This window comes from Ips typographus, linkage group LG1, assembly GCF_016097725.1.
Source record: "Ips typographus isolate SLU linkage group LG1, UJ_Ityp_2.0, whole genome shotgun sequence".
Classification (NCBI taxonomy): Eukaryota; Metazoa; Arthropoda; class Insecta; order Coleoptera; family Curculionidae; genus Ips; species Ips typographus.
Window position 1 is genome coordinate 21,242,375 of NC_138422.1, and position 27,550 is coordinate 21,269,924.

The following is a 27,550-nucleotide window of genomic DNA, read 5'->3' on the forward strand; positions in this document are numbered from 1 at the left end:
CAATGACCAACTTTTTATCCGATATTTGAATTCTACGTCAAATTTTAGGCCTAATTGATGTAAAATGTCTGTATCGATATTCAACTGTTTCCGCAGCAGTATCTGTTACTTTACAATGTTTCCTCGACTATTTGATTAAGGGTTAATTTAGTTACTAAAATTTGGGACACCCTGTATAATAACTGTTTATTTAAGAGTAAAGTAGACCTAAATATCTACTAGTTTTGTATTTAACGTTTTTTCCTAAAATCAAAATTAAGGAAGTTAAGGGGGTGGTCAAAATTCAATCAATCAAGGATGCCGCTGCGGAAACAGTTGAATATCGATACAGACATTTTACATCAATTAGGCCTAGAATTTGACGTAGAATTCAAATATCGGATAAAAAGTTGGTCATTGCATTTAGAAAAACATAAGTTTGGTTCGTTACTCAAATTTGGGACACCCTGTATAATAACTGTTTATCTAAGAATAAAGTAGACCTTAACATCTACTAGTTTTGTATTTAACGTTTTTTGCTAAAATCAAAATCAAGGAAGTTAAGGGGGTGGTCAAAATTCAATCCATCACCCTGTACCTTTCAAAGTGAAGGATTTGGAGGATGTTTCTTGCATGCATTATTGGAGACAGCGTTAAGCATCATTCACATAAACTTTATGGTTATTGCAACGGTAAGGTATGTGTACTGCTAACGGTTAAGGGTACTCGATTTTAGCAGAACGTCAAATAAAAATTTTAAACGGTATTAAAACCATGACAAATTTGCCCCATGTTTGCCTACACTATTACTGTACCGACGAAATTATCAAGGCTATATCGGAAAATTGTTTACAAATCCGCTCTATTGATATTACTGCATCTTGGGCGACTACTTGTCAAAGTGTTGACTATTTGCCTAAATGCAAACGATTACAAAAAATACAGCTGTATGCCACGTCAATATCGGAAGAGGAATATGCGCCTTTCATTTCACATATGCCAAATTTACAAGATATCGGTAAATGTGAAGACATGAAAACTATTGTTAAGTATCTAGATCAGCCACCATACAATCATATTAAAACGTTAAATATCCAAAACATGCAGGCCGAAACATTAAGCTTGCTGGTAAATTTTTTTCCACAGCTCGAGTGTTTATCTTTAACTATCTATAACAATATCCATACAACTGTAGATTTCACTCAGCTTATACATTTCACTTGTTTAAGAAAATTGACACTATTTCGAATGGAGCAGATTTCACAAAGCTTTACACAAGCTATTAAGGTAATTGGTGAAAAACTAGATCACCTTCGGAAAGAAGTAGTAGTCCATATTCTTTCAGTGGAGTAGCAAGAGTACGAAAGGAAGGAAATGACAAACAGTCTTCTCCACAATACTTTATTATGACCTTAGATGGTAAGGTCTGCTCAACAAGTTTCGGTCACATAAATGACCATCTTCAGGAGCTACAAGAATAACCTACTTTACTTGGTGTACCAGAAGTTAAAAGTTAAAAAACGAGATGTTAAAAAACGAGAAAACATACCTAAAAGCATTCGATCAATGTGACTACTGTCTTTTTACAAGGGGAGAGACAGAGAGACCCATGTTATACCGAATTAGTGAATTTAACATAGTTCAATAGGCGAACAAAGCTGTAAAATTTAACACATGTAACATGAATTAAAAAGATTATGGGAAATTTAAATAGTTACCTCATTATGGAGAAAAAAACTAACTCTAGCACATTAAATTAAAAGCAAAAAACTTAAACTAGACCCATTTTAAGGGCTGGGTGAGACCCTATGGGGAAAAAGAGTTTAAAAGAACTCTTAAAAGAGTTTCTAGAAGTCTCCCTGAAGCTTCACAAGGTGCAGTTCGATCTGCTTGCGCCGTCCATCTTAACAGGTTTCACGCAGGAGGTCTCTCTTCAGTGGTTCCTGCCGGCAGCAAGATGGAAAACAGGAACTTGTCCTCACTAAAGAAAAAGGTCAAAGACAACGATTTGATAGTAACAAAAGCTGACAAAAGCAATTGCGTAGTGCGTAATCATACCTATCAACCCTTCCGTTCCCAAACTCTATGGCCTTCCCAAAATCCACAAACCCAATATCCCCATCAGACCAGTGGTTTCCTTTTGCGGTTCTCCCTGCCACCATCTTTCTGCCTGGTTAAATGATATTATCCTTAAAACCACCGGATTTAAAAGTAAATACTCAATAAAAAATTCATTTGAACTTTGCTCCCAACTCAAAGACTTAATCATCCCAGACACAGCAATCATGGTCTCCTTCGATGTTTCCAACCTCTTTCCCAGCATCCCACCACCTGATTGTTTAAACTTGGTCCAGGATTTGTTGTCCGCTTCAGAAGGTCTGGACCCTTTCCAGGTAGAAGACTTATTAACCCTGGTGGCTCTGGTACTGGACCAAACCAGTTCAACAACACCTTCTATTCACAGTCCGGGGGCCTGGCTATGGGTTCATGCCTTTCCCCTCTGCTAGCAGAGATTTTTATGTCCAACATTGAACATTCCCTAGAATCCTACCCCTCCTTCAATAAAATACTCTTTTTCAAAAGATATGTGGATGACATTTTTTGTATTTTTGATGGGTCTCTTGATGACCTTCAACAATTATTCATGTTTCTTAATGATTTACACCATTCAATCTTATTCACCATGGAACTAGAGTCATCCCATAAACTACCTTTCCTTGATATTTTGCTTTACAGGTCTTGTAACCACATTGAGTTCTCCATCTATCACAAACCCACAAGCACTGACTGCTTAATCCCCTTCCAATCCAATCATCCAATTAATCAAAAGGTTGCGTCATTAAACTGTTTCTTTAACCGTCTATTTAACATACCAATGTCTGAAACAAACTTTAACTTAGAACTTTCTTGGATCAGAACAGTAGCAACCAATAATAATTTTCAACACATTAGTAAATAATAGTAGTTTTCCTATTCAGTGTGCAAAGTTATGTTTTCCCACACGCAAAAGCAGTTAGACGAACGACGCGAAGCGGAGTTCGGATAAGTTTCAAGTGCGGGAAAACTACTTTGCACACGTGTTAGGAACAATATTTTTTCTACGAATGAAATATCTATACATTTTGTTTTTAATTTTTATTGATATTAAAAACAACAACTTATAACTATTTATTGTTATTAACAACATTAATGTTAAATGTACAGTTGGTCGCGTTTTTTAAATTGATCGCAGATTGAGCAACTGAAGGTAAAATACTGGTACTTGGAACTGCTTCACTTTCTTTAGGATTGAAGGTCAGAATTTTGTTACTTAATCCTTTTTTATAACTTGTGGATTCATCAATGTATTCTTCAGCTACCGTAGTCGATTTCCAACCCCCCAAGCGTTTTATGTCAGTGATTCCTTCTCCAGAATCGGCCAGGAACGTTGCCGATGATCGACGATAACTGTGCCCTGTGTAGAGTTCTGGATTTGGCAACTTCAAAAAAATAGCTATTTCAGAAGGCTTTTTTCCAAAACTGTCTACTCCAACGTTTTGCGAAAAACATTTACCCTTTCTGTAAACTAGGAAAAAACGATTGTTTGACTTTTTTGGACGTAGGCCGGTGTATCTTCTGTACAGTTGCAGGTAGGTTCCGTTATGAACTTCTTCTGATATTATAAAGTTTCTTGCTGTATGATTTTTGGAATCCCTAATTTTAACAATTATGAGGTTTCCTTTGTCTTCAATATCTGTAGTGGTTAAATTGGCTAGCTCTTCCCTTCGACATGCACCAGCAAGTCCGAATATAGTGGCAACTTTAATTAACAGGTAAATTTCATCCGGTGCGGAGTTCATAAAACTGAATATTTCTTCTTTTGTAAAAATTTTCGGCTTTTTAGGTTTAAAACCAACATTCTGCTTTTTCAGAAATGCAGTGAGCTTATAAAATTCACCAATATCGATGTCTCTTTTTATTTTTATTACATTTTTGAGCATTGAATACTTTGACCACATTGTGTTAGGTTTGAATTCTTTGCTTAAAGTAACACAATACGCTAAAAGTACCTCTTCCTTTAAGGTTTTTATCCCCTTTTGTTCGCACCATTGGGTAAACAACTCGTACTGTTTCTCGTATTTTTCTCGCGATTTGAGAGGCAGCAATTGCAAACTAGCCATGTTGGCGGCTTTTAGAACATCTTCCGGAAGTTCATCTTCAGTGATATCCATTATTAAAATAGTTTTTTTAACTTAAATAAGTAAGAATAAACACTGTTGTAGACTTTAAATTGCATATAAATGCGTTGTTTGACAATGAGCTTTGGTTTCTAAGGAAACAAGCCTCATTTTCAAAGACAGAGACAAGGTGGTTTATTTACCTAAACTGTACGGAAGAATAATGTGAAAAAAGTCGTGTTTTTTATATGAAACCCCTGAATATTATTACATTTTTGAATTCTACGCAAAATTCTAAGCAGATTTTATGTATAATAGTCTATATAAAACCACTGTTGCAAGGTATAATCAGCATTTTAAAAAGTGTGCGGGAAAAAATTTTTCCCGCATAGTGTGCGGGAAAGTGCCACTTTGCACACACTTTTACGTATGCAAAGTAGCTTATTTGCAAACATTCGTAGAAAAAATTTATTTTAACCATTTTAAAAAATTTGTTAATAAGAATTTAATACATTCAGAAGCCACATGACCAACTTAAACAAACCGTCACAAACATAGAACATTCACTATAAACGTACTTTACGGCAACATTAACGGACTGAACAATAAAAAACAAGTAGTTTATAACTACATAGAGCGCAACGACATCGATTGCTGTATGTTCGTAGAAACTAAGACAAAACTGGGACAGACACCAACTTATCGAGACTGGCAGTATATATGCAAACATGGCAATACTATAAACAATGCCAGAGGTGGTGCAACCGTTTTTCTTAAACCAAAATTACGATTAGGCAAAGCAAATCCTCCTTCCCTTAACAATCCCCTTAACGATTGTCTTCATTTTACCGTACCCTACCTAAACGACAAAATCCATATTTTCCTAGCCTACATACATCCTCATTCACCCCTTGAACAAAATATTTTAACTAAAGCCTGCCTCTACAAATACGCAATTATTATTGGAGACCTAAATCTCAACAAAACTAAAAAAATACAACTGAAACAATTTTTGGATAATTCTGACTTTATGAAACAAGACACACCACCAACTTTCTTGATGCCTGATAATGAAGACTCAACACCTGACGTTTTAATTCATACCAAAAATCTTAGGAACAATATACGTAATATAAACCTCACTAACGAACTGGGATCGGATCATTTAACTATAACTTTCCAACTTGATCTAGAACAAACATTACCTATCCCGAACAAAAACCACGGTACACCTAAATTAGACCTAACCAAAACAGACACTGACAAAGTAAAGCGTCAAGTTCACAACTATATACAGACGCAAACTCAACCTATATCCATTGAAAGTTTACAACAAGAACTGTCATCAGCAATAGAATCATTTACACCTCGAAAAAAAAAAAACTTTTACCGACACACTTTACCTAACTTTATTCTAAGGCTCATTAAACACAAAAGGGAACTGTACCGTTCTTACATCTCTACTAAAGATGACACTTTAAAACGAACACTTAACAGTCTTAACAGGAACATAAAGACGCTAATAGACCAGTACAGACAGGACAAATGGTTAGACGCATGTCAAGAAATTGAAAAAGACAAAGGAAAATCCTACTGGACAAAAATTAAAAAACTATCACAATACAAAAAAACAAGTACTGTCGGTAGAATCGAGAGGGACGGAGATGAACTTTTTACAGACCAAGATAAAGCAAATGCATTTGCCGAACACTTCCAAAAAGCATTTAAAACTTCAACAAACCCTAACTTTGATGAAGATAACTGGGACTTGGTAAACAACTGGTACTTGGACTATTTCAACAACTCATCTGACTACACATATAAATTAATTACAGACTCTGAATACGATGAAGCACTTGCTCACATCAAAAACACTGCTCCGGGAAAAGATAACATCAAAAGCAAGACTCTAAAAAGCCTATCTCCAGAGACTCACCAACTAATACTAACACAGATGAACAACTGCATCATAAACAACACTATACCCGACTCGTGGAAAAACGGTTTAATAATACCTATACCAAAAAATGGACTAGACAACACACAAGTACAAAACTACAGACCTATTACTCTACTTCCGGTACTAAGCAAAATTTTCGAACATGTTATTAAAAACAGACTACAACAATTGATCGGTGAGCATATACCATCATACCAATTTGGTTTTAAACCAAAACATTCGACCATACATCCACTTTTCATATTAACAAATAACTTACAAACTACACACTTAGATAACAAAAAATCAGCATGCTTATTTATGGATATCAACAAAGCGTTTGACAGTGTCTGGCATAAAGGACTATTGTACAAACTACATGAGCTTAAGACACCAAAATATCTACTTCACATTATTAAAAACCTACTTAACAACAGACAATTAGAGGTACGCATAGACAATACCTTCTCATTCCCATTTTGTCCTGAACAAGGGCTTCCGCAAGGTTCACCACTTTCGCCTTTCTTATATAATATCTACTGCCATGATATATACAACCACCGATTTCAAAATAAAAAACACATAGACGATACAGCTTATATCTTACAGTACGCGGACGACACGGCACTCGTTACACATGATAAAACTACTAAAAAAGCAGTAGAAAGACTCCAGACAATTGCGGATCGCACAATGACGTGGTTTTACAAATGGAGACTAACACCTAACGCTACTAAAAATCAACTCCTACTTTCCAACCATAAAATTACACCGGACTCACCAACTGTTTCAGCAGATGGTCAAAGAACTACCCCTAAAAATGACATTAAATATTTAGGAATGACTATAGACAACAAAATGAAATTTACTAAACATGTAAAAAATACAAGAACTGAACTCATTAAAAGAACAAAACATTTTAGATCACTAACTTACAAAAATAAAGGTATCAGTACCAAAACTGCAACACAAATTTACAAATCCATCTGTAGACCACTTATAGACTATGGAAACATGCTAATGGCAAACTCAACTCCGAAAACTAAACAACACATACAAACAACGGAACAGATTGCTCTAAGACTAATAACCAAAATAAGACACCCAGAAAACCCACTACACAACCCATCCAACCAACTTCTCTATGAACGTACAAACGTGACCAAAATAACTGACAGACTCGTACAACTCCAAAACAAATGGAAAAACAACCCACACAACTGGACTATAATTACTCCACTGTGCTTAACAAGACCAACTAGACAATCCCGTTACCTCTTTCCCGCATCCACCCTGTTGGAGCACTTCCAATAGAATTCTTTTTTTTTTTTTTTTTTATCTATAATTGTAAATATTGATTAGAAATAAGATTGTAAATAACTAAAAATCTGTAAACATAGGCAGAAAGACCACGTGTGGTCGATAGCCTTTTTTTCGTATGAAAAAATAAAGATTGTGTATCTATCTACATTCAGAAAACCTGTAAACCCAAAATTCTTTTCCATCCCCTTTTTGGGTCCACTGTCACTTCATATTAAAAACATTTTCAGGTTAAATAACATGAATATTTGCTTCAAAGTCTCCAACACCTCCAGATAATTCCTTTCCCACTCCAAAGATCCTACTCCCTAACTCCATAAATCAGGCGTTTACCAACTGTCCTGTTGTACCCCAGGATGTAATGCTCTCTATGTTGGTCAGACGGGCAGGAAGTTCTCCACTCGCATTCATGAACACACTCGGGAGTACTTGAAGTTCACCAACAACCCCAACCTAAATACCACTTATATGAAATCTAATTTCTCTCGACATCTCCGTCAGAATGATCATACCTTCAACACCGAACAGGGTTTCAAGATTCTGCATGTGTGTGGTAAGGGCAGGCTCTTTAACCACCTTGAGGTGCTTGAGATTAACAAGGCTTCTGGGGATAGTGGGTGCACCTGCCTGAATGATCAGCTTAACCATACATCAACCTTCTTTTTTAGGTCCTTAACCTTTTAATGCATCCCATACCCTTTTACGCAACCCTAACACCTCCTCTTTCACCATCCCCTCCCTCACCGTGGCGTGTGTCGGTGTCGTCACTTCTTCGAGTTTTACCACCTTGTTTGAACCCCTATTAGCCACCCCCATCTGGCTTAATACGTTGTCCACCTGTTTGCTGGTTTGGTGCATTGTTTATTTTCAACTTCACTACCTGCTGTATGAATGGTTGCGGTTTTTAACCTTTCTATTGTTAATCTTCAATTGCTTTGTGGGTTGCAGAACTATCTACCTGTTGTCAGCTAAGTTATTGATTTTATTGTAACCCCCTCTTAAACGTTTCCTCCTCTGCCTTCAAATTAACGGCTTATCAATGTGAATTTTTTGTAAAAATTTTTGCACCTCCATTTTGTTTCCTGTTTGATCGCCTCTTCTGCGGATGGTGTATAAGTTTTAAACTCTTTTTCCCCATAGGGTCTCACCCAGCCCTTAAAATGGGTCTAGTTTAAGTTTTTTGCTTTTAATTTAATGTGCTAGAGTTAGTTTTTTCTCCATAATGCGGTAACTATTTAAATTTCCCATAATCTTTTTAATTCATGTTACATGTGTTAAATTTTACAGCTTTGTTCGCCTATTGAACTATGTTAAATTCACTAATTCGGTATAACATGGGTCTCTCTGTCTCTCCCCTTGTAAAAAGACAGTAGTCACATTGATCGACTGATTTGAGGTATGTTTTCTCGTTTTTTAACTTTTAACTTCTGGTACACCAAGTAAAGTAGGTTATTCTTGTAGCTCCTAAAGATGGTCATTTATGTGACCGAAACTTGTTGAGCAGACCTTACCATCTAAGGTCATAATAAAGTATTGTGGAGAAGACTGTTTGTCATTTCCTTCCTTTCGAGATCACCTTCATTTGGAAAACATTCAAACAATACCATTCGACTCTATAATAAAGATTGGAAACTATTGTCCTAATTTAAGAAGTTTAGTTTTCCATGAAATAACTCATGTTAGGAAAGATGAATCTGTCACCGTGTCAGAGCCCCACTCTTTTGCTAAATTAGAAAGTCTATTTTGGAGAGTACATCACTTCTGCGAAAATTCGCTTAGTCTTATTCTTATCAAAGCCGTTAACATCAAATACGTCCTATTGGACTCCCTCGAGTTTGTGAATTTTACAAATTTTCAAAATATTCTACGAATTAATGAAATGAAGTTCTTGACAGAGCTAAGAATATCACGTGCTCACAATATGGATTTGAAAACCGCGGAAATGGTTATAGATAGCTGTCCCCAGCTAAAAGTTTTTGCCAATTTGGACATGTGTTTTCGTTACTACACCGACATAAGGGAATATATTAAGCAAAATAATTTCGAATTAGATATCAGTTCTCCTGTGCCATATGAACCGCGTTGTTGTGAATCTTGAAATTACACGTTATAACCTACTTATTATTTTGTGCTCTTTCACTTTTCAAATAATATAATTTTTTCTATAATATAACATGATAAACATACCATCATTGACCGATTAGTAACTTGAGAAATTCGTTTTCTCTACCTTAATGGTCATTGTTGAAATAGGTCAGAATTCCAGTTCTAGTTCTAGTCTGGCACAAACACAACAATAAAAGTAATATTATTGACTTAGGTAAATAATCATGTCAATGTCTATTAAGACATGTGACATATGCAATTTATGTTACGACTACTATCCCGAAGATCGTAACGTTAAAAATTCCTGCAGATCCATCTTACACGCAGTATGGCCCTTTACCGGTTATAAAGGACATGGCAATCTTTGACATTTTCAAGTCAAATGAATATCAGTAGGTGGTCATAAACTGCATTTCAACTAATCAGTATGCTGTATTTTATTCCCTTCTTGTTCATTTTTTAAATTTTTTAGATGGTAAAACATTTCGACTTCCGCTTAGTCCATGTAGTTATCAAAATGATATCTTTCTGCAGAAAATTTCACGGTCCCTGCTTTATCAATAACAGGAAATCGATAATACTACTTACCACATACTGAGCAAGAAGATTTACCGCATTTACATTGGCCGAAAACTCTGAACAAATTGCTCAATCTTTTCGACCATCTCCTCCGGACAATAGCTGTTATAAAGGAGTCAAGCGTTTCTTCAAGAAAGCTCGGAGATATTAGAGTCTGTGTTTGAAGTAAGGGATCATATTCTGCCGGAAGGGTTTCAATGCCTAAAGGCTCTACATCGTTAGGTTTAGCTTTGTCTTCCGTCTTCGGATGAATTCTAGCTTCGGCCATTTTACAATTACACAACACTTAAAACAAAAACGAACGAATTTAAAGCCACAACACAAGGACCATAGAAATCTCATTTCTGGAGAATCCCAACATTAAGAGCAGTGAATTATTCAAAACAAAATAAGTCTCTCACACTCCTTAAATGTCCCAGAAACCCTGATCACACGGTCACATTCCATTCTGAACACTCAATACTCAGATGTATTCGTAGGGAACTTTGGTCTTTGTCTGATTCTGTTCTTCAGAGTAACTAAAATAAAATTTTCTTCAAATTGTTACAGGGAATTTTATATTCTTTACATTCCAAGCGATTGTCATTATTAACTAAGAAATTACAGAACCTATACTTAAGTATAAAACATATTTTTACACTTAAGTTTAATATATGTTCTGTAATTTAATAGATAAAAATTACAATATTTAGAGATATAAAGAAAATAGGGTTTCCTGTGATTATTTGAAGAAAATTCTATTTTGGGTATTCTGAAGGAAAGCATCAAACAAAGATCAGGGTTTTCTATGGTTACTTATGAGTCTTGAATGTTCAGAAATGAATGTTACCGTGTGGTCAGAGTTTCTGGGATACTTAAGAAATGTCAAAAGGTTATTTTGTTTTTAATCTTTCACTGTTCCTACTGTTGGGATTCTCCAGAAATGAGAGTTGTACCGTTTTGCGTTCTGGCATTCAATTTGTTGATTTCTGTTTTAAATGTTGTGTGATTGTAAAATAGCCAAAGCTCGAATTGATTTAGGGACTGGAGACCAATCTAAACATAGTAATGGGGAGTCCTCAGAAACTAAAACCATTCCGACCAAAGATCAGCCCTTATATCAGACAACGACTCTTATATCTTCATTCTTTCTTGAGAAAACACTCGACTTCTCCATGGAAGCTAAGATCCACAGAAGAGTGTCAGGAAAAGTTTCAGCAAGGTGTTCAGAGCTCAACGTAGATGCGGTAAAGCTTCGTGTAAAGTAAACACGAATCAATAATATTTATTATCGAATTGAATTCTTGTTTTTGCTGGTAAATGACTTTAAAAAATCATGCTGAAAATCCACGTAACGCGCATTGCCGGTTACAAACGGACATGACAGAAGAAGAGTTCTGAAATAATTGATACATATTATGTAAAGAATGCTGCCTCAGAAAAAAAGGTGGAAACTTAGTGAAAAGTAGTAATACAAACAGGTATAATCGTTGAATTGGTCACATTGAGTGAGTTCATTCAGATCTATGACTTGTTAGTCATTAATACAAATTTTGATGGGCTCTGACTCTGTGATTTCAAGTGTACCAATTGCCTAAGAGTTTTTAAAAACTAAACTTACTTAGACAAAAATTGTTTTTTTTTAATAAACAGCAAGCTAAGTGTTTCGGAATGATAATGACTGCATTTTTAGTATACTGAACAATTACTTGTTTGTGCATTATGTGTTACAAACAATTAAGTTATGAATTTTCATTGTGAAAAGGTCGGGTTATTACAGCGGCATAGTTTGTTATTTTTTGTTTAGTTAATAAAAATATTTTTAATTAATAAAATATAGTTAATAAAAAAATGGTTAATATATTTGTATTATGTTTGTACATTCTTGTTTGTTTAGATATTATCTAGAATATTATAGGTTTGTTTGTTTCTTTAATGTGTTTGTAGTTTTTGCCAATGGGCCTATCCCACATATCATAAATTTTTGTTTTAATGACTGGAATCGAAAGAATAGGATCAAAAAACTAATTTTTCATATTCTTGAAGAAAAAATTATGGTCGTAAATATTCCTACATTAGTTTTAATTTGTCCATTAAATTTAAAAGATCTGTTTTGGCGCGCATGTGACGTACGTAATTCTGGGCGATTTTATTGGCTGTTGCACGCCAACTGTTTCACTTCTTGTCGCTGATTGGTTGATAGTGTAGTACGTCACCGGCGACGGGCGTTTTAAACGTGAGATTAATGTAGGTTTTATCATCATTTTTTTTTCTATTTAGACTTAATATTTTTGAAAACAAAAAAATACGGGTATAATATTTTCAATCTGTCTTTGTAGTTATGAAATAAAAAATTGTGGGACAGGCCCATTGTAATGTTACTAATTTTAAATATTAAATATTACCATTGTTAATTAGGTTTAGTAAAAGTGAATCCTTTATATGAATATAAACATTTAAATCAAGAGTAAAAGCGCTATTAAAAGTAATATTGTTCCTCAAAACCGTTCTACCTCACTTTGTTAAAGTTAAGTAGAATGTACCAAAAACTCATTTATAACGTATGCGTTAATAAATAATTGTAAGTCTGGTTTTGAAATTAAAATAATTATGACTATTTATTTTGAGTTTTTATTTTAATATTATTACTTATTTAATTTGCAGATATTCCTAGAAAACAAACTAGGTTTTTTGTAAGAAAAAAGAATTTGAAGCCGGTGAGAGACAAATTTCTCAAAATTGATAAAATTCTCGAAAAATCTAAATGAGTATGCTCCTTCCTCCTTTCATCATAGATTCTAGAAAAAATATCCAACTAAAATTCTTGTAAACATAATATGGATGCTTTAAAACTTTTTTCTACAAACGGATTAAAATAGCATTTTAACTGCTTTAAAGAAGCGTTTTCAAGCACTGTTAAAAGTAAACAAATAATTAAATGCTATTTCGTACTATTGTAGGGACTTCTTGGACCAACGTGGCAGCCTCATCAATCTGTTCCATGGCACTTTCTTTATTCATTTATGTGACGAAGTTCATATTAACACGTATTAAAAAATAAATTATTATTTTAATATTAATAATTTTTCACAAAATTTTTAAAATTGGTTGAAAGCTCTCAAACAAATTAATTTTTTGAGGGCTACAATGATCGTTATGGAATTGACAAATGGTTTGATTGTTTGCAGAAAAAGAATTTCTCAAATACAAAGAATCATTGAAATTTTTAATGCGTTTGTAGAAAAAAATACTGTATAGTATTCGTGTTAAAAGTGTTTTTAAGGCATTTATGCGAATTGCAGAAACTCTCACATGTATGCCTTAAAAACACTTTTAACACTCATATCATGAATAGCTATTATAGAAGCTTTTTAAATGGGTGCTCTGTAGGTGATGATTTCAAAACAAGTTGCAATAAATAGACAGATGTTTAAAATATCTGGTATATATTTTAAACATTTTAAAATATCTGGTAGGTACGTTGCACGACATGAAGTGCATAGATAGCAAAAATGCGTCACAAAAATTTCAGATTACTAACTTAGGTGGTTTTTGAGATATTTGCAATAATGTCGGAAAAAAAGTCGAATTTGAATCTATTTTGTTTAGCTATACTATTATTTGTTAAAATTAGTATAAGAAGATAACTTTGTTGTGTAAATACCAATATGACGGCAGTACATATGATAACCCAATTGAAAGCCTTAGGGAGGTCAGTTTTTTTTGAATCTCCCCATTCAGGATCATTCTTTTCATTCTTTTTTCATACTATACGATTGATTATAGTTACAGATACAGTATGACACGTTAAGTACCGCCATAAAAAAGCAGCTCTATCAACGCGAATATCTCATCAAACATACTTAATTTCGTCACAAGTATTCAAAAATTTCAATTTCATCTCTGATTGTGTTCTTCATAAATGTATAAAAAAATAGTTATTTTGGTTTTTCTAATCGACATTTTCCGATTTTTCTTTTTGAGTCAACATAGGGTAGGACACTCTCAAAGTACATAATATTATTGTAGCAATCAATGATAACTTCTTGACTCTTTTTCGTATTCGAAAAAATAGAACATTTTCGATTAGGAATGGTGTTTTCCCCTTGCACGACATTTTATAACTTTGCCATTTAATTATGTTCTTCCATTCTTAAAATCTTCCATTTCACGTGTTGTAGGTATACGTGAGAAATCACGATGCCAAAAACGGACGTCATTTAAGAAAGGTAAAATTCCAACTATACCTAGTCTAGACAAAATATGAATCATAAAATGTCCTTTTATTACAGCTCTTTATTTTTATTGATTCCTTTCTTGCAATCTTATTTACAACTTAACTGGCTCCATAAAGAAAAGGTAGTTTTGCATGGTTTCTTTTTTTGCATTGTTTGGTGATGCCGTTATTGTACCTGAGTTTCGTGTCCTAGAGGCTTTTCGTAACACTCCGTTTCCTACAAAACAGTCTCAGTACAACCACTCAACTGGAAAGTACTAGTATTGGTGTAAAGTTGTTCCAGCTTTTTCCAATTATTTGAAATTCTTAACTCTGTGTTCTGAATCTGCTCCTGCAAAGAAGGTAAGTCTAGTTGCAAAGCATTATCATAATAATTATAAGTTTGGTATAACCTGTGGTATAACTTTTCAAAAAATAACTTTTTTGTACTGCTTTCATTGTTCATTATTTGTTGTTTGCACTGTTGCATAATGCTTACAAAATGTTAATAACATGTTTTCTATGGCACACTTTCATTTACAAAGTTATGCTATTGTTTTTTTGGAAAGGGCAACTTTTTAATGAAAAAAAAAAGCTATTAATGCATGTTGATTTTTGATGCTTAATAGTTTTGATCTCAATTTACCTGCACCCGATTATGATTAATTTTTTGGACAATTCTACCAAGTTACATTAAAATACAATACACAAAAACAGCTTAAGAAAATGTACGTAAAATTATACAATTTTCATATACAACTTTTTTTTCTAGGAGTAATAATAACGATGATAAAGAGTGGGTAATTTATAGTGAATGATTCTTTACAGGGTGGCCTAACTTGCTTATTTTAAATGTAATTTGCCAAAATCTAAATTATCATTCATTTCCACATAAATCATGTTTTATTGTTCTGGTTCAATACAACATTCCATTTTTAAAAACAAATAGAATTCAGAAATCTAGTGTTTCAATTAAACGCCAATATTAGTAGTCTACCTAATGGTTTTCTTGACAAGACACTTTGATTTGAAAAACAAAAAATCATCTTTCTGTTATAGACATTGGTAAATAATGGCAAATGCTGTAAAATAAAAAAAAAACATTTAAATTTTTTGAAAAAGGTGTCTACTAAAATTTAAGATTTTGATGAAAGTGCGAAATTTTTCAAAGTTCTAATACGTTAATGTAATATCAAATTTACGTGAAGATTCAGACAAATTTACATAAAATGATGAGTTGTCAATTTAAAAATAAGAAATTTGACGTAGTTTTAATGGACACCCTGTATATTACACACTGGTATATGACTTGAAAAAATGTTCCAGTACGAATCAAATTTGAGTGTTTTTAAAAAATGTACCAGATTAATAATGAGAATAACTTTAATTAACAGATTTTGGAACAAATATTCAGGAGACATCCATATGTATGTCACATATGTATTCTAGTTTGTGCTTACACTTAGATCTTAAAACTTTCAGTTCAGACAACAACTGAAGTTGTTTGGAAGTAAAAACCAAAAGGCAATTTACTTAAAAAAATATGTTTTTTTATGGCTAAACTTTGCTTTAATCTGTATAAGATAGGAACACGATCAAACACGTAATGATAATTCTTTTGTTGCTATGGTGGAGATAGATTTAAGGAGATGAGCATATAGTTACCATCATTAATTTATGTTAAAATGAATGGTGTAATTAGTCTAGACAGAATATGAATAACAGGGTCTCTGTTTATTAGGGCTTTTTATTTTTATGGTTCTTCCTGGCAGAGCAATCTTATTTACAGCTTGGCATGATTCATTCTTTGTATCCTGGGTTTTTTTACCTAGAAGCTTTTAAGGTAAAACTACGACAGTACGAAACAGTCTTAGTACAACCTTTCAACTGAAAAGTGCTAGATCTGGTGCAAAGTTGTTCTAGAATTTGAAAACTATCTGAAATTTTGAATTGTATATTCTGAATCTCCTACCGCAAAGAACGTAAGTCTGGCTGTAAACATGTTTTTAATTAGTTAGGTACCTTTTAAAAGGAGAGTTTACACATTTAAAGAGTTAACTGCTTTAATGGAAACTTCTGTGTTGTGCAAGTAAATTAAATTTGAACGTGTAAACATGGATTTGCATGCAAGTTGTATGTATACAGATTCAACTTGCACGCAAGTCGCGGGGTGCACATGCAAATTTAATGTTCTTGCACCCCAGTTTTTATTAGCGCAAAATGGAAGTTAATTACAATTGCAACATTTTTTGAATTTATCAAAAAAAGTACTTTCTTCTTTTGTTATGTATGTATGAATAGAGATAAATAAGATAATTTATTCCAAGAATATTTAATCATAGTCTGGCTGGATGAATTCATTAACAGCCACAAAGTATTAATAAATACCATGAACAACTTGTGCAATCATTAGAAAAAATTAACAAGAAAATCACTCTGACCATTTGTCTTTTGTTATTGATGTAAGATTTAAACCATTTTATTATATTACCTTTATTAAAACTTATCCAACTTTTTCTTCCAAATCATATGCTTAGGATATCAAACACCCCACTAGGTAATTGAGAAATTGTTTATTTTTGTTCTAGACTTACATTTAAGTACTTTCTTGCAATATATTGCTGGGCCTCCCTTCTTCCCTGGAGACCATTGGCACTAACTGAACGTTATCTATTGCTAACTGTTTCATCTGCTCATTTCATTTCCAATATTTACTTATGCATACAAGTAGTTCACAATCTTCATTTAACGTTAATGTAGCATTGATGCGGTCAACAGCATTTTCCAGAGATTAAACGTTTTGGTGGATTGATTTTACAGACTTTTTAGACGTGCCTTTTGACCGAAATTGTTGTTTTAGAAAAACCGACTGGCTTGAAGAGAAATTTATGTTGCTTTGATATTATGTAATCCTTTGTTGGTAAACAGGGCATTGATAATCTCTTGCTGAATGCTTGCTAATGTCATAATGCAAAAAGCAATAAAAAGTTAAGATAGAAACATACAAACCTTTTGGTTCTATCTCATTCTGGAGCTATAGCACTCCAAATTTTGAAAATTTCATTTTTAGACTTCAATTCAAAACAGTTGAATTTAGATGAGTGTCAGGAATTTTCGTAATGTAATAATATATAACATCAGGAAGAGCTAGAGCATTGAAATTATTTTAATTAGATTAGCACGCTGCTGACTTGTTCTAAACTTTCAAAATTTTTCGTCCTCGTTTTTCTTTCGTCTGTTTATTCATTTTATTTGAAAATAATCGTTTGGTTACGTGTATTGAAACTGATTCAATAATTATGCAGCAATTCATTATTTATAGGATTTTGGTTGTTTCAGACCATGCCGCAAATCAAAGAGGTCCCAAGGTTGGAGATGATGAGTCTGAAAACCATCACGACTTCATTGATCAGCCTGCCATCCAAAATTGAGTCGGATCATTGGAGCAAACCACGATTCCAAAAACTCTTAAACTATCTTAGCGACGCCCTGCTAACATACGTTCCGGTAAACTTATATGATTCACTTGTCTTTGAGGTGATACAGGCTTTTGAGGAGCTTGTAGAAAGATATGAAGAAGACACCTGGGCACCATACGTAGGGCTATCCGAAACTCAAGCAGCGGTTAAATTAATTGAGGTAATTTTGAATCGTAAGTTAAGACACCTGTACCTACCGCAATGGCCTTACGAAATTCATGATATTATTGATAATAATTTATCGAAATTGACTGGTTTAGTGGCACTAAATTTGACGTCTTTTGAAGAGGGCCCAATTTTTGCAGATCGTCAAAGAAAAATTTTAAGCGGTATTAAAACTATGACAAATTTACGCCATGTTTGCATATTCTTTTACTGTAACGACGACATTGTTAAGGCTATATCGGAAAATTGTTTACAAATCCGCTCTATTGATATTGCTGCATCTTGGTCGACTACTTGTCAAAGTGTTGACTATTTGCTTAAATGCAAACGATTACAAAAAATACAGCTGTATGGCACGTCAATATCGGAAGAGGGATATGCTCGTTTGATTTCACATCTGCCAAATTTACAAGATATCGGTAAATGTGACAACATGAAAACTATTGTTAAGTATCTCGATCAGCCACCGTACAATCATATTAAAAGGTTAATTATACAAGAAATGCAAGCCGAAACATTAAGCTTGCTGGTCAAATTTTTCCCACAGCTTGAGTGTTTATCTTTAACTATCAATAACAATATCCATAAAACTGTAGATTTCAGTCGGCTTATACATTTCAGTTGTTTAAGAAAATTGAGACTTTTTGGAAGTTATCAGATTTCACAAAGCTTTACACAAGTTATTAAGGTAATTGGTGAAAACCTAGATCACCTTCATTTGGAAAACTTTCGATCAATTTCATTCGACTCTATAGTGAAAATTGGAAACTATTGTCCTAATTTAAGAAGTTTAGTTTTCCATGACATAACTAATATTAGGAAAGATGAATCTGTCACCGTGTCAGAGCCCCACTCCTTTGCTAAATTAGAAAGTCTATTTTGGAGAGTATTCTTCTGCGAAAATCCCCTAAACCTTATTCTTAGCAAAGCCGTTAACATCAAATACGTCCATATGTACTCCGTCGAATTTGTGAATTTTACAAATTTCCAAAATATTTTAAGGAATAATCCAATGAAGTTCTTGACAGAACTAAGAATATCGCCTGCTTTCAATATGGATATGAAAACCGCGGAAATGATTATAGATAGCTGTCCTCAGCTAAAAGTTTTTGCCAACTTAGAGGACTTGATGTATTTTCGTTACATGGACATAAGTGAATATATTAAGCAAAATAATCTAGAATTAGATATCAGTTCTCCTTTGTCAGAGGAACCGCGTTGTTGTGAATCTTGGAATTACACGTTTTAACCTAATTATTACTTTGTGCCCGTTCGGTTCTCAAATAATATATTTTTTTCCACTACTTACATTATAAATGTACCATTATTGACCGAGTTACATTTGGAAGCTATTATAAACTAATGTGCCACTGAACACAATTGAAAAATTACATTAGCTTTTAACTAGCAGATAAAAAAGAACATTTACATGAATCAGAGTTTAATTTGAAACATTTATTAAAATTTCCAACTATTTAACCGTATAACTAACTAAATACTAAAATTAGTACTGCCTACTACTAGCTACATATATCTGGTGCTATTTCCGACGTCTTCTTGCTTATTCGCCTTCTCGATTTCCAGAGATTTTATATCGAATAATCGTCATTTGGTGGATATAAACTACAACTAAACAGTATGCCGTATTTTATTCCCTTCTTCTTCATTTTTTATTAAATTTTTTATATGGTAAAACATTCCGAATTTACACTTATTCCATTCATATACAGGGTGTTTCGGCAGGAAAGGTAAATATTTTGGGAATGCGTTCAGGAGGTTAAAATAAGATAAATGAACTCATATTCTTTAATCCGATTCTTAACCGTTGCTGAAATAATCGGTCCTTAAGTTTTTTGTGACTGTTTTTCATTTAAAAGCAATAGAAACAAATAATTGTGGTCTCAACAACAAAAGTAAACTAATTTAGAATATTTTCGAAAATACCCCCACCAACTTCAATACCAGCTGTTAATCTGTCGAGTGGTACGCCTAATTGCTTAAGGATTGTTTAAATTAAATTAATTGTTTGGATTAAACAATATGGGTTCATTTATCTTATTTTAACCTCCTGAACGCATTCCCAAAATATTTCCCTTTCCTCCCGAAACACCCTGTATGTCGAAGTTTAGTTCACAAATAAATCTAAAACCATCATCAACTCATGATCTTAAAGTTTGCGAAATGCACATTATTTTTCCCCAATACTCGATTTCCGCATAGTCCATGTAGTTAGTTATGAAAATGATATCTCTTTGCAGCAATTTCACGGTCCCTCCTTTTTCAATAACAAGAAATCGATAATATTACATACCACATTCTCAGCAAGAAGGTTAACCGCATTTACACTGGCCGAAAACTCTGAACAAATTGCTCAATCTTTTCGACAATCTCCTCCGGACAATAGCTGTCATGAAGGTGTCAAGCCTTACGTCAAGAAATCTCGGAGATATTAGAGTCTGTGTTTGAAGTAAGGGATCATATTCTGCCGGAAGGGTTTCAATGTCTGAAGGCTCTACATAGTTATGTTTAGCTTTGTCTTCCGTCTTTGGATCAATTCTAGCTTCGGCCATTTTACAATTACACAACACTTAAAACAAAAACGAACGAATTTAAAGCCACAACACCATAGAAATCTCATTTCTAGAGAATCCCAACATTAAGAGCAGTGAATTATTCAAAACAAAATAAGTCTCTCACACTCCTTAAATGTCCCAGAAACCCTGATCACACGGTCACATTCCATTCTGAACACTCAATACTCAGATGTATTCGTAGGGAACTTTGGTCTTTGTCTGATTCTGTTCTTCAGAATAACTAAAATAAAATTTTCTTCAAATTGTTACAGGGAATTTTATATTCTTTACATTCCAAACGATTGTCGTTATTAACTAAGAAATTACAGAACCTATACTTAAGTATAAAACATGTTTTTACACTTAAGTTTAATATATGTTCTGTAATTTAATAGATAAAAATTACAATATTTAGAGATATAAAGAAAATAGGGTTTCCTGTGATTATTTGAAGAAAATTCGATTTTGGATATTCTGAAGGAAAGCATCAAACAAAGATCAGGGTTTTCTATGGATACTTATGAGTCTTGAATGTTTAGAAATGAATGTTACCGTGTGGTCAGAGTTTCTGGGATACTTAAGAAATGTCAAAAGGTTATTTTGTTTTCAATCTTTCACTGTTCCTACAATTGGGATTTTCCAGAAACGAGAGTTGTACCGTTCTTGCGTTCTGGCATTAAAATTGTTGATTTCTGTTTTAAATGTTGTATGATGATTGTAAAATAGCCAAAGCTCGAATTGATTTGGAGATTGGAGACCAATCTAAACATAGTAATGGGGAGTCCTCAGAAACTAAAACCCTTCTGGCCAAAGATCAGCCCTTATTTCAGACAACAACTCTTATACCTTTATTCGTTTTTGAGAAAACTCTTGACTTCTTCATGGAAGCTAAGATCCACAGGAGAGTGTCAGAAAAAGTTTCAGCAAGGTGTTCAGAGCTTTCGGCCAACGTAAATCATTCAGATCTGACTTGTTAGTCATTAATACAAATTTCGTTGGGCTCTGACTCTGTGATTTCAAGTGTACCAATTACCTAAGAGTTTTAAGAAACTTAACTTACTTAAACAAGCTTTGTTTTTATTTTGATAAACAGCAAGCTAAGAGTTTCGGAGTGATGATGACTGCATTTTAAGCATAATGAAAATAATTTATTTGTTTATTATGTGTTACAAACAATTAAATTATGAATTTGGATTGTGAAAAGATCGGGCCATTACAGCGGCATTGTTTGTTATTTTTTGTTTAGTTGATAAAAATATTTTTTCTTCTAAGATTATTTCAATAAAAATTGTGAATATATTTGTATTATTTTTGTGTTTGTTTAGATATTATTGAGGATATTATAAGTTTGTTTGTTTCTTTAATATGTGTTAGTAGTTTTTGACAATTGCAACGTTACTAATTTTAAGTATAAACTGTTACCATTGTTAAATAGGTTTAGTAAAAGTGAATCCTTTATATGAGTATAAACATTTAAAATAGGAGTAAAAGCGCTACTAAAAGAAATATTGCTCCTCAAAAAAACTTCTTCCTCACTTTGTTAAAAATGATTGTAAGATTGGATTTGAAATTAAAATTATTATGATTATTTTTAAGAACTTTCTATTTTATTATTATTACCTGTTTATTTTGCAACTTATTTCGCTCTTGTAATTCTACAAGACATATTAGGTTTTTTGTGAGATATATTAAAGATGTTCTGTGTGTAAAAGTGATTATACATTAAACAACAAAATTGATAACATTCTTGAAGAATCTAAATAAGTACTTATGTTCTGTTCTCAGATCTCAGATTCTAGAAAAAATATCCAAAAAAAAGTTCCTGTATACATAATGCTTTAAGACTTTCTAAGGAAGCCAGGAGCTTTTTAAATGGGTTCTCTAAAGTCGGCCGTTACGTGATAATTTCAAAACAAATTGCAATATACAATTTAAAATTAGTATTTATTCTTAGACATATATTCTGAAGATTGCTGGTTACTAAAAAGCGAACATAAACACCAATTTTTTTTGCTCTTTACATTTTACAATTTTGGAGGTTAGTTCAAACAAGGAAACAAGTGTTGCTTCTTGAGAATTGTGATCTAAAAACATTCTGGTAAACGATACGTTGCACGATTAGTTGCGTCACAAAAATTTCAGATCAAAATCTTATATGGTTTTTAGATAATTTCGTCGAATTTTGACATAAGAATCGTTAAAATTAGTATAAGAAGACAATTTTGTTGTGTAAACACCAATATGTCCGCAGTTCATAGGATAATCCAACAACATTATATGTAGAACCGTAGATAGGCAATAAATAAGGCTATCACGTTTTCCCGGTTGGCCGCCAGAGGGCGTCAAATTCAATGCTCTAGAATCATTTAAAAGTATCCCTAGAAGGTTAATCACTAATCAGACAATCTAAACATAATATTCTTATAAATTTAGGCCACTTAACTGACATTTGTAAATTTGGTAACTTACTAAAGTTAGTTTAAACTCCTAGAAAAAAAATTAAAAGAGTTCGGTAAGTTAGGCAATATTAGTGTGTGTTCTTTTAATTTCATTTATCTCATCAAGTCAAATAAATTATAAAAAAATCATTTTATAAATCACGTTTTTTCGGATATCTCTTGAAGTATTTTTAAAATTTTTTAAATTTTAAAGCGTCATTTTATTAAACTCCAAATGTCGCAATTCTGTCAATTTAACCAACTCTGTAGCTCTTGCCTTTTCGAGATCCCCATACTAATACACGAATTTGTGGCACCCTGTATGAAATGGCAACAGAATTTTGAGTACAATCCAAGTATGTGATAATATTAAATATAATCTATTTGAAATAAAAAATATGTGATTGTCTTACGGGTCAACGGAAAGTACAGCTTTCTTGAATATATATTTATTGGATTAGGCATGCCGACATCATTAACATGCAAATTTTAAAAACTTTCTTATTTAACCTTTTCCCAATATCAATGGAGGTCTTTCATTGTGGAACACTCTGTATGTATGTAAGCTACAGAAGATTTTAGACAAAATTAAATTTTTCAACTGGCTGCGTTGAAAACTGGAAAGTTGCAGTTGCAGTACCAAATTACGGTTACTAATCTTTCCACTTTATAATTCTCAGTGATGAGAACTGTTATCAATATTCTGCCCTTAAAGTGAGCTTCATTAAAATTTTCAGCTCAAAGTTTGGTTAAATTGTAACATATATGGTTAAGTTTCAGTTTCAAACTGGAAAATTTAATGAATTTCCTATCCTACAACACACTTCAATCCAGTTTGTAAATTGAAAATTTCGATAACTTTCATTTATTTTTTTGTAGTTTAAAAACTGTAATGATATACCATTTTAGTATTTGTTTCACCCTCACGCAAGAATAATCAATTCTGGCGATGCATATAATATGAGATTCTAGATTATTTTTTGAGGTACAAAGTTCAGAATCGCTTTTATGGTGATTGTTTTAGAGAAAAACATTTTTTCATACCATACGATTAATTATAGTTACATTTACAGTATGTCACGTTGTGCCGCCATAAAAAGGCAGCTCGACAAACGCGAATATCTCGAAAACAATGAAATTTTCGATTAGCAATAGTGCTTCCCCCTTGTAGCACGACATTTTATAACTTTGTAAAATATCTGCCAGGTGCTGGAGTTTTGAAATTATGACACTTGTTGTCAATTGTATTACGTATATTACTCTTTAATTACACGTAGTGATTCTTGAGCAATAGGCAAGGTAAACTAGAGTAGGGTAGCTGAGTTTGGTGCTAGAACTTTAGCAGGGTTAGAGATAAGTTACTTTATATCAAGAGTACCTTTCAAAGTGAAGGATTTGGAGGATGTTTTTTGGTTGACTGCATTATTGAGAGCGTTAAGCATCATTCACATAAACTTTATGGCTATTGCAACGGTAAGGTATGTGTACTGCTAACGGTTAAGTACATTATAAACTAATGTACTGTTCATACTTGTATATTGTGGAATTACTAACTTAATAGTAGTGCAAAACCTACCTTTTAGCTATTACTATTATGTTTTGCCACCTTAATACAAGCAACCAATAAGGAGAGCCATTTGAGACGTTTGGCACATTCAAATGCCGTTGTATGTTTAACATCTGTTACATAATCTGAGTACTTTTCAGGACAAGCCCCATATTGGGTAAGACCATACAGGGTGTCCAGCGACAGTGAATGAAACTTGATTGTTTGCACAAGTTGTTCTTCCACTTTAACTGTCTCTAAACACCCTGTATGGTTCTATCGGTCAAGGGAGTTGACTTTAAATTATGCAACACATAATATGGGACCTACACGTGACTTCAAATGACAGTTCAAAGCTAGTGCCTTAATTCGAGATTGAGTACTGCTATGTCGCATTTTTTGGATAAATCGATATTTCTTGAGTTACAGGATGTTACTTGGGGAACTGCCAAAACCGTCCCGAGATATTGACCTAAGCAACACTTCCTCATGTTAAAACAAACCCAAAAAAAATTATTGATCAATTGGGGACTACTTGAAAATTTCACTTTTTTGCACTTGCTTCTTTTCCACCCTGTATCAGTGGCGGTGCATTTAAGTCAGAGTTTTTTTCATCAACCATAAGCCAATAAATTAAGCTCAATGATGATGATAGTTCAAACCGCATTAAAATCTGTCGTTTAGTTTAGAAATGGCAAGGTAAAAATGACCAATTGTCAAATTACTTCATTGTGACAAAATGCTCTGCTCGCTCCATGGAGCGTGAAAACGAATGCGTCCATTATTAAACTCCAAAGTGCGCAATTCGGTCATAATTTTACCAACTCTGTAGCTTTTACCGTATTTGAGATCTCCATACTTACACCCGAATTTGTGGCACCTTGTATAAGAAGGCAACATAATTTTGAATACAGCCCAAGTATATGATAATATAAAACACAATATAATTACAATTTAAAAAATGTGATTCACTTACGGTAAACGGAAATTGCAACTCTCCTATTTATCCTTTTCCCAATATTACTCGATGGTAAGTAAATAAGTAATCGAAAGTAAGGAAATTTAAAGCTTAGAGGAGGTTTATCAACATTTTAAATACAAAGTCTCCGACTCAAAATTCAAAACATTCAAAACTCGAAAGTTGCAGAAGTTTGTACCAAATCACGGTTACTTTTTGTACCAAATCACGAACACTTTCTATTTTAAGGAAACTGGTTCTAAACAATATTTAGAATGCTAGAACTTGTTTTAAAGGCATTGCTTTGATAAAATCAGTTTCTGATTGCAAAACTGTTATCAATATTCCGCCCTTAAACTGAGGTTCATTTAAATTTTCAGCTAAAAGTTTGGTTAAATTGTAAGTGCAAACAAATATCTGGTTAACATTCAGTTTCAACCTGGAAAATTGAGTTAATTTCCTATTCTAGCGACCACTTTATTCAAGTATGTAAATTGAAAATTTTCATACTTCTCATTCATTTTGTTGTAGTTTAAAAACTGTAATGATATACCCGTTTTTGTACTTGTTTCATCTATATGAAAGGTTAATCAATTCTGGCGATGCATATACAGGGTGCCAGTTTTACGACCCTCACAATAGGGATCTCGATTATTTGAAGAGATACAATAAAGTTTAAATTAAAGAAAATGTCACTTTAAAAAATTAAAAATTCTTAATACTTCCGAAAAAAACCGAAACTTTGGAATATAGTTTTTAGTTTTTTACTAATTTATTTGATAAGATAACTGAAAAGACTTTACCATTGCCATTTTTCCTCCTCTACAACGTGGCAATATCAAAGTTCAATTCCGACGTTTCGATTTTTAGTTACCATCATAAACTTTGATTTTTCTTATGGGAGCTATAATACATTTTTAAATTTTTAAAGCAAGTTAATTTTAACGTTAATTCAAGCGATATTTTAATGTTGTCCAATCTCCTAAAATCAACGTTTGGTTACGTTTCAGTACAAAGTTTCTTCAACGTAGTTGTGTTTACTAGAAATTTAAAATGCTTATTCTTACTCAACTAATATGTCAAGGACAATGTTCAGATTTTAGTTTAGTTTAGATAACAGAAAACAAAAGTTAACAAAATATAAATCAATTGTAGACTAGAATCGAGTAGCATCGAACGTAAATTTATTTCCACAAATCTTTTCTGTCGTCCCTGTACAATATTCTTTACCAAATATGAGTATTCTGCCTTTGGAAACAATGGCGCTACAGTCAATTTTTCAGCATAGCAAAAATCAAAATTTTTTTGAGAAAACTAAAATATTAGAGAAACTACTAGGATAGGACATTATTAACTATAAAAAAAATAAAATTCTATGGAGAATCTAAAAAGATATGGCAAAAACTAATATTTTATCTACCACGACTTTATGAACCATCCTGTATAGTCAAACATAATTTTAAACTATGCATCTTAATATTCTCTAAAACTTTTAAATTTAATATTTTTTTGTATTTCAATACAGAAATGAGATAACAAATTTTTGCCTTATCGTTGACTCACCTTGTATAGACATAAACCTTCTCTACAACTTTTATAATTGATATTGTTCCTAAGCTTATTCTACTTATTTAATCTAACGTTGGGACACCTTGTTCCATTAATTAAATATTTAATATTTGCTACAAACAAAACAGCAATAAACCTGTCAATTTACATTATTTATTCGGTTTGATTTAATGTCCACGTGGTTATAAACAAACAATTGACTCGCCCTTGGCACGGCTCTAATCAATTAAATTGCTCTAAACGGAACGTTAGCCCGTTTGAATAGAACTTTTCCTTTCGGTCGCTCCATTAACCAAAACAGTGGTAAACAATCGATAAAGTTAATTTCTTACCGCTACCCGTAAACTAGCTATGCAGAAATGAAATATGTCACGATAGTGTTAATAACAGTATGAATAATCAAAATTGGCAACTTTACGGCACACGTGGGTGCGCAGGCTCTGTGAACTTTCTGTTTTGGGTTAGTAAACTTAATATGTTTGCCACCAAGCCAGAATAAACACTTTTCAAAAACAATTGCTGTCAGTAAAATTTGTTCGTATAATTG

General features: G+C 33.0%; 2 protein-coding genes across 4 annotated transcripts in view; both read right to left on the reverse strand.

The window, feature by feature from the left end:
- Window positions 1-1,366: 1,366 nt before the first annotated feature.
- On the reverse strand, window positions 1,367-8,490 carry LOC145728367 (uncharacterized). 3 transcript variants are annotated; one of them, XR_014178074.1, is made up of 3 exons: window positions 7,908-8,490; window positions 2,038-7,848; window positions 1,367-1,960 (listed from the first exon to the last, which is right to left on the reverse strand). XR_014178074.1 is itself a non-coding variant. In XM_081978540.1 (3 exons), exon 3 carries the CDS (start codon window positions 4,188-4,190, stop codon window positions 3,144-3,146), a length of 1,047 nt encoding a protein of 348 aa, XP_081834666.1. In that variant the 5' UTR covers window positions 4,191-7,848; window positions 7,908-8,022; window positions 8,073-8,490; the 3' UTR covers window positions 1,367-3,143. The 3 variants fall into 3 exon arrangements, 2 of the variants coding, with proteins under 2 accessions (XP_081834666.1, XP_081834650.1); XM_081978540.1 differs by having other exon boundaries at window positions 1,367-7,848; window positions 7,908-8,022; window positions 8,073-8,490; XM_081978524.1 differs by having other exon boundaries at window positions 1,367-7,848.
- A 5,999-nt stretch (window positions 8,491-14,489) lies between these two features.
- Cln7 (CLN7/MFS domain-containing 8) overlaps window positions 14,490-27,550 on the reverse strand; it is a 63,067-nt gene continuing 50,006 nt past the window's right edge. Inside the window, exon 8 of the mRNA XM_081993068.1 lies at window positions 14,490-14,627. Coding sequence (XP_081849194.1) covers window positions 14,514-14,627 — 114 coding nt within the window. The 3' untranslated portion in view covers window positions 14,490-14,513. The remainder of the gene's footprint in view (window positions 14,628-27,550) is intronic.